This window comes from Arachis stenosperma, chromosome 9 (genome assembly GCF_014773155.1).
Source record: "Arachis stenosperma cultivar V10309 chromosome 9, arast.V10309.gnm1.PFL2, whole genome shotgun sequence".
Classification (NCBI taxonomy): Eukaryota; Viridiplantae; Streptophyta; class Magnoliopsida; order Fabales; family Fabaceae; genus Arachis; species Arachis stenosperma.
Window position 1 is genome coordinate 8,108,056 of NC_080385.1, and position 8,090 is coordinate 8,116,145.

Below are 8,090 nucleotides of genomic sequence, written 5' to 3' on the forward strand. Positions count from 1 at the left end.
TAAATTTTTCCATATTCATTATCATGTCTTGGTTATGAGCTTGATTGGTAATGGAAGAACACTCTTGCTTTTCGTTTTCTTCCATATCTCCTAATTGAATTAATGTATTTCTTTATGGTTCAATTCTTATATTTTCAATTTTCTATTTCTTTCATAATGCTGACATACAATGAATAAATAAAAAATAATGAGGTTTATTTTAGTATAGCGACAAAATTGGTATTCTAATATTCTAGGGAATATTAACGACATATTTGATGTTGTTGATGGTGACAAATTAAAGACTCAATTGCGACTGAAATATTTGTGAGATTCCTATCGATTTGTTACTAATTTAAAAGGAATCTGCGATAACATTTGTGATGATATTTGCAATAGTATTGCAACTAATTGACTACATATTATTTTCTAGCAAATTAGAATAGCTTTGGTCTAGCGACAAAATTCCTACAAATTTGATTAAGGATTAGCTATAGATTTGCTATAAAATGCGACAGATTTGCGATTATATTAGCAGACAACTTGCGACGAGTTAGATTCAAAACAATTCCTCTCTAATTAGCGTCAACTAAGTATTTTATTTTGTTTACGAAGTTAGCTTGAATTTAGCGATAAGTTTGCTGCGGTAGAGTTTCTCACTAATCAGCGACTACCTTTTAGTATATTTCTCCTATGGAATTAGCTTTTACTTTAGTTATAGATTTGCGACTATCTATTCGGTAGCTGAAAAATTTTCCGATGAATTAGCGACTATTGTGTTTACCTCACTAATCTGCGACTTGTAATTAGCGAGGAAAGCATTGGTTGCTAGGTGGTAGCTAATCTGTCAGAAATTATATTTTGCGTCAGATTAGCGATGAGTTTTTGCCTATTTTTGTGGTAGCTAATCGGCCATATTTTTGTAGTGTTAGAATGGATGCTTGGTACGATAGTTGAATGGGCAGTTATGTATAAGGAGTGGACAACATAAAGGCTCCAAGTAGTACTGTCAATGGCTGTTGTTTAAGGTGTCTTTATAGCCACCCGGTGCCATTTGCGATGGTGTCCCATCGGTTGCGTACCATACCTCTACACCAACTCAGCCACACTCATATCGATTTAGGAACGTGCCGATTCAGTTTTCCTCGCCTCACACATGGCTTCCTTAGCAAACACGTCCCTTGTATTCAAATTATTTTTATTTTTATTTTTTTTACTTTCCATTCATGAAACTCGTAATTAATAATATAGTGAACTCGAGGAAAATCATGCAAAATGTGATGTCCACTTAATAAAATAGATTTATAAAAGTGTAACTTTCTTTATCATATTGTCTTCCATTTTTTCCATTTCGTCGTTTGAGGTTTTCTAGTTTTTTTTTCTTTCGCTCCTTTTGTGTTGTGGTATCCGATCAATATATATAAGTACCAGGTTAACTAAGACACGGTTTGCCTGCTATTTGTTGGGATTTATAAATGAATAATCGACTGGATAATATAAATCGCTGTCAAATATTTACTTGACATCATGGATTTATAAAAAACACATCATGGATATATAAAAAACATAGCATTCATTATACGATATACAATATAATATTTAAATATATGTCAATCCTAAACTCAGTGTTGATCCGTCAACCACAATATGCCTGACAATCTGAAACCCTAAGTATGTTACGTATCGTTCCACCTCGTAGTCGGCGCGACAGTGGATGCATGGAATATGGTCTGCGCTTCCGACACTGTGGACGCAGCCCCACTCTACCGCCCTTGGACGGAAGTCATACAGAAGACCCATGTGGCCTGGGGTCAAGCATCTGGTCGAGTCACAGACCGTATGTTCTTCTCCCTTTTCTGGCATTTGGACTTCTTCCGGCTTAGAAATTATGAGAACCGAAAAGCAACTCAAGTAACACGCGAGGAGTAAACCACCCGCCTCGAGCGCGCCAAATAGTTCTAAACCATTTTTTGGCATCGTTGTCGTCCCTTCAACTGAGCAACTTCATTGAAAGTGCGAACTTGGCAGCGTCGAATCCATTTGCATTCTGCAGCATTTTTCATCCGATGGCGTGGTTACATCGTATGTAGAACACCCGCAGCACCTCCCGAAACAGAAGCTTCAGGTGACCAATCTCAAAGCACCTATCAAAAAATCTTCGTCCTATCGGGTCGCGTCTCCACCCCCACTTCACGTCATGTAGGGGTGCTATAGAAACCATACTGAGCACAGTATCCTCCTCGCCTACATCGCGCACAGCGCAACACGTCATACGGAACCTGCACAGGTCCTCAATGGAGTTTGACGCGACTTTAATGTCTATGGCTAACCAAACGTCGCGGGGTAGTTCGACGGCAGCAGAGAAACGCTCCATTGTAACTTTCCGTTGGACGAGGGCCTGGCAGGTATATGCTTATGTCATAAGCATATACCTGCCAGGCCCTCGTCCAACGGAAAGTTACAATGGAGCGTTTCTCTGCTGCCGTCGAACTACCCCGCGACGTTTGGTTAGCCATAGACATTAAAGTCCTATCAAACTCCATTGAGGACCTGTGCAGGTTCCGTATGACGTGTTGCGCTGCGCGCGATGCAGGCGAGGAGGATACTGTGCTCAGGATGGTTTCTATACCACCCCCGCATGACGTGAAGTGGTGGTGGAGGCGCGACCCAATAGGACGAAGATTTTTCGATAGGTGCTTTGAGATTGGTCACCCGAAGCTTCTGTTTCGGGAGGTGCTGCGGGTGATCTACATACGATGTAACCACGCCATCGGATGGGAAATGCTGCAGAATGCAGCAAGCAATGGATTCAACGCTGCCTAGTATGCACTTTCAGTGGAGTTGCTCAGTCGAAGGGACGACAACGATGCAAAAAAATGGTTTGAAACTATTTCGCGTGCTCGAGGCGGGTGGTTTACTCCTCGCGTGTTAGTCGAGTTGCTTTGCGGTTCTCACAATTTCTAGGCCGGATGAAGTCCAAATGCTGGAATAGGGAGAAGAATATACGATCTGTGACTCGACCAGATGCTTGACCCCATGCCACATGGGTCTTCTGTATGACTTCCGCCGAAGGACGGCAGAGTGGGGCTCCGTCCACGGTGTCGGAGACGCGGACCATATTCCGTGCATCCACTGTCATGCCGACTACGAGGTGGAACGATACGTAGACATACCTAAGGTTTAGGATTGTCAAGCATATTGTGGTTGACGGATCAACACTGAGTTTAGGATTGACATATAATTAAATATTATATTATTTATCGTATAATGAATGCTATGTTTTTTATATATCCATGATGTGTTTTTTATATATCCATGATGTCAAGTAAATATTTGATAGCGATTTATATTATCTAGTCGATTACTCGTTTATAAATCCCAACAAATAACAGGCAAACCGTGTCTTGGTTAAACCGATACTTATATATATTGATCGGATACCACAATACAAAAAGAGCAAAAAAAAAAACTAGAAAACCTTAAACGACGAAATGGAAAAAACGGAAGACAATATGATAAAGAAAGTTAGATTTTTATAAATCTATTTTATTAAGTGGACATCACATTTTGCATGATTTTCCTCGAGTTCACTATATTATTAATTACGAGTTTCATGACTGGAAAGTAAAAAAATAAAAATAAAAATTATTTGAATATAAGGGACGTGTTTGCTAAGGAAGCCGTGTGTGAGGCGAGGGAAACTGAATCGGCACCTTCCTAAGTCGATGTGAGTGTGGCTGAGTTGGTGTAGAGGCATGGAACACAACCGATGGGACACCATCGCAAATGTCACCGGGTGGCTATAAAGACACCTTAAACAACAGTCATTGACAGTACTACTTGGAGCCTTTATGTTGTCCACTACTCATACATAACTGCCCATTCAATTATCATATCAGGCATCCATTCTAAGGATAGGAGATGGAGCATCTGGCAGGCACCGCCAACCTTCCCCATCATGTTTGGACTTTAATTGTCGCGAGGACTGCAGCACAATCCGTCAGGGACTTGTGCAGTCTCAGGATGTCGTGCACCGCTGCACGCAATATAGGGGATGAGGATTTCGTATACCGATGCGCCTCAATTCCATTTTCTGACCAATGGTGGTGGAGTGTGAGTTCGATGCACTAAGGGGGAAGGGTCTTCTTTGCGCGATGCAGGCAGAGCGGGCACCTGGAAATTTTGTTTCGGGCTACTGTGTCTGACATTTTTCTCGACGGGTGTTGTTTTGCGAGGATGGAAGTGATGCACACTGTCGCAGCCCACGGCCATTCGGCCGCCCAGTACACAGTGTCAGTGATGCTTATTCGGCCATTTCGTGGGCTTGAGGCGAGCGATCCCCTAACAATCTGTAAATTGGTGTTCCGCGGCATTATCCAAGGGTCGTGGACACACCTGCGTCGCGTGCCAGTGCTAAACAGAGATAATATAGTCTGTGTTTCGCATGCATGTCCAAGCCGTGGAAACATGGGTGCTATTTACCACCATCAACGCTATGGAAGAGGGTGGCACGTAAACGACGGTGATGGAGGTGCTGCTCACCTTTTGTGCGTGCATTGTCGGGCAGACTATGAGTTGATCCTGTTTGTCCACCTCTTTGTCTGATAGGATAGGATTGGGTTCACCTCATTTTTTTGGTTATCTAATATATGTATTATGTAAGGATTTTGCTATTATGTAACTCGTGTTGCTATCATTTTATGCCAATTAGTAGATAATTTCGTGCATCGCTATTTATGTGTTTTGTCGTTTCGTATGAAAAATTTTATTTATAAAAAAAAAATTGTTCCCCCTTAATGACCTCCCCTTCGGTGTCACGTTATTAATAGCAGTACACAACCCTTCAACCCTTCCTGTCTATTTTAACGTCACATTGACTCACTTCAGTAGCAGAAAAGTTCAGATCGAATCCCACCTTGGAAGAAAGATGATTTGGCCTAGCTCTTGCCAAGATTTGCATTTATTGCTACTTCTGCGCAATCCATGGTACTCAATACAGCACATGTTTCCCCATACCTTTTTTTCGTTTACCGATAAAATCACCAGGGGCATTATTATCTTAATTCTTCAACGAATAACAGACGTACATTATTTAAACAAATGTATTAATTTATTTATATAAAACTAAAATTTTGATTAAAAATTTAAACAAAGTAATCAAAATAAAGAAATATGAAACAACTTTATATCAATGCACAAGTAAGTCCGTTATAACCATTCGTCAGTTCTTATAATCTGTACCTTCTTCTCTAACCTCTCTTCCGAGAGAAAAATCCTTGTTTGGAGGGCCTTCGTTGTAGAACATACCTCCCCGTCTTCATCCGAGAAAATGTTGCACGAATCCCTCAACGACCACGCCGTTAGTCCTGACGACCTCGCGGAACTTCCGACCACAGATCTGATTGACACCCTCCGTTGGAGGGAGAGGTTTTTGAGGGATAGACTTCAAACGACAGAAGTAGAACTAAGGCAGGCGAGGCTGGAGAGTATTACCACCAAGGTCAGGGCAAGGGCAAGAGAGCATCAACTGGAGGAAGGTCGCTGGTTGCAAGAGAAGTTGCGCATGGAGCTGGAACAACATCAAATGACCATTCGCCAATTGGATGACAAAGCAAACGAATTGAAGGCAGAAATTGCCGATCTTCGTCAAATGGAACAACAAGAGATGGCACCGTGGCGTGAAGTGGAAGGTAGGCTCGAGGTTGTGGAGATCAAGCTAGGGTTATTGGTCCGCCAATTGTATGGTCAAGCTCCGCCAACGGCACACGGCTCTAACGATCAGGAGCCCGCCGGGCAGAATGAAGACATTATCGGCGGTATATGACCTACGGCTTCTATGTTTCAAATCTTTATTTCCTTTGTTTCTTTAGCCGTCCTTTTGATGTTCTGTAATCCCTACCTAAAACTCGGTTTTCTTAATTATATCTAATTTTGAAGCATTTGAATTTCTCTGTTTTTTTTCTCTTTCGGGTGAAGCTATGAAATAATGCGTGAACAACAATGCGAATTAATTATGTTAATTTATTGAATCAAACTGCCATTTTTTCAACCAAGAAATAGATTGTTAACAAATCATCAGTTGCTAGCCACTGTTTTGGCAGATCGCATGAAGATAACCCTACAACAGTTCATTCGGGGGGCAGATTAATAAGAGTGATAAACAACCACATTCACTAAAATCTAAACATCTCCAAGAAAACCCTGACCTCGTAATCTGCCAGGAAGTGCACACACGAGACACGAGATTCACACCAGCCATGGTGCCGCGAGTAGTGCAAGTGGTGGACCGACAAGCCACGGCATGTCCCAGATCCGATGGCCTCTCGTCAACCCATCGCTCCCAGAAAATGTCCGTGAAGAACTCCCTGCACCTTTCGACCTTTCCAGAAGTACGGATAAACTCTAACATTTCAACATCCCTTTGCACTTCTTCTTCGTCTTCGTGATCACACAGTAGCAACATGGCAAACAGGTAACCTGCTTCGACGCTGCCCTCCATTGAGGCCCTAGAAAGTAGTTCCATCCCAATGCCATGGCAGACAATCCAGAAATACTCCGTTAACCCCTGTCGAAGTATAACATCCGCATTTTTTTGCTTCAACGCAGCGATCGAGGAACCTCCTTTCCGGCCAATCAAGGTAAAATGAAAAGGACACTAACGGTATATACCACATCGTCGCATGTTGGTACACAGCTTCGGAACTCGCTGTATCCATAAATACCTTGCAAGTCGCCTACATGTTGAACAGATTATGAATCGAATTCGATGCAACCTTAGTGGCAATCCTCACCCATATATCGCAAGGAAGAAGATTCAGCGGACATTCATACTCGACAGGCACGTTCCCTTCCTTTTTGTTTGTCTTGGAAGATCCAGCCATTTGCAAGGGCTCGACAGAGGCTAGAGGGGGTTGTTGGGGGATTATCGGAAATTATTAAGAGGAGAAACGTCCGCCAATTAAGAGACAGAATGTAAGCTTTTATATATTATTATTATCATTTAAACTTATCGTTTATCGCGATAATACCAATTTTCAAAACGTGTATATCCTCAACTATAATATTTATCTTCTATCCTATAAAAGTTAATTTATATATAAATATATGTATATAATATATTATATTATCGGTCAAAAAATTATATATTATATTATATACTGGCATTAATTATTATGGCTTAGCGCGTCAGACGTTTCGTTGCCCAATATGGATAATACCAGATAATTAATACATTTAATATATGTACTTATACCCATATTTATATATACGTACAAGTAGAAGTGTCTTTCTTCTGCCAAACGGCAGTGGACAGTCTCATTTTCATTTTCCAATTTGCCTCGATATTCAGAAATGGGAAACGTTAATGTCATTTTGGGTGTTTGCAATTTTATTTAAACTCATCGATAACAGTTAATATTGAAAAACATCAGATAAAATAATTAAATACATGTCGTAATCGTGTAGATAAGGAATTTTAACCCGATTAAAAACCGTAGATGGTCAAATTAAATTAAATTATCGAATTAAATGATAATTTTTTTATTTACAATTAATTGCATTCAATTTAATATATTGATTGACAGAACAAACCTTTTTTTTCTATCTAAGTGGGTGCAAGTACACCCCTAGTCCTAACCCTGGTATCCCTGCACCCCTGCTTCTGAGCCTACTTTTGCGTGAAGTACACGCTTACTCCTGAACGTGGGGACTGCGTGCTAGTACACCTCTGCTACTCCGTTGGAGTTTTTCAATTTACTTTTCTAGTTCTGAGCATCCAGGCGAGGAAAAACCCTAAACCATATTCCACCATCAACCTTAACCAATTCAAACTAACTAAGATCTATCCACGCACGAAAACAGAAACACAATAAAAATATATTTAGTATGAGGATAACCATGCGTAAATTCTTAACAAAAGTGGAGATAATGCTTCATCCAGTAATACCAGATACGAGAAGCATAAACAACGAACTTGGGAAACCCAAACCCCAAAATAGACATTTTTATTCGAATGTAGAAAACTCCCGGAACACCCGAACCTCGTAATCGGCCAGGCACTGCACACACGAGATGCGGGACAAATCTTCCACATCACCCATGGTACCTCTGGT

The 8,090-nt window shown here is 41.0% G+C and overlaps 1 protein-coding gene across 1 annotated transcript; it reads left to right on the forward strand.

Moving 5' to 3' along the window:
- Window positions 1-2,442: 2,442 nt before the first annotated feature.
- LOC130948991 (uncharacterized) lies at window positions 2,443-2,802 on the forward strand. Its single transcript, XM_057877836.1, has one exon. The coding sequence runs from the start codon at window positions 2,443-2,445 to the stop codon at window positions 2,800-2,802; it is 360 nt and encodes a 119-aa protein (XP_057733819.1).
- The last annotated feature ends 5,288 nt before the right edge of the window (window positions 2,803-8,090 follow it).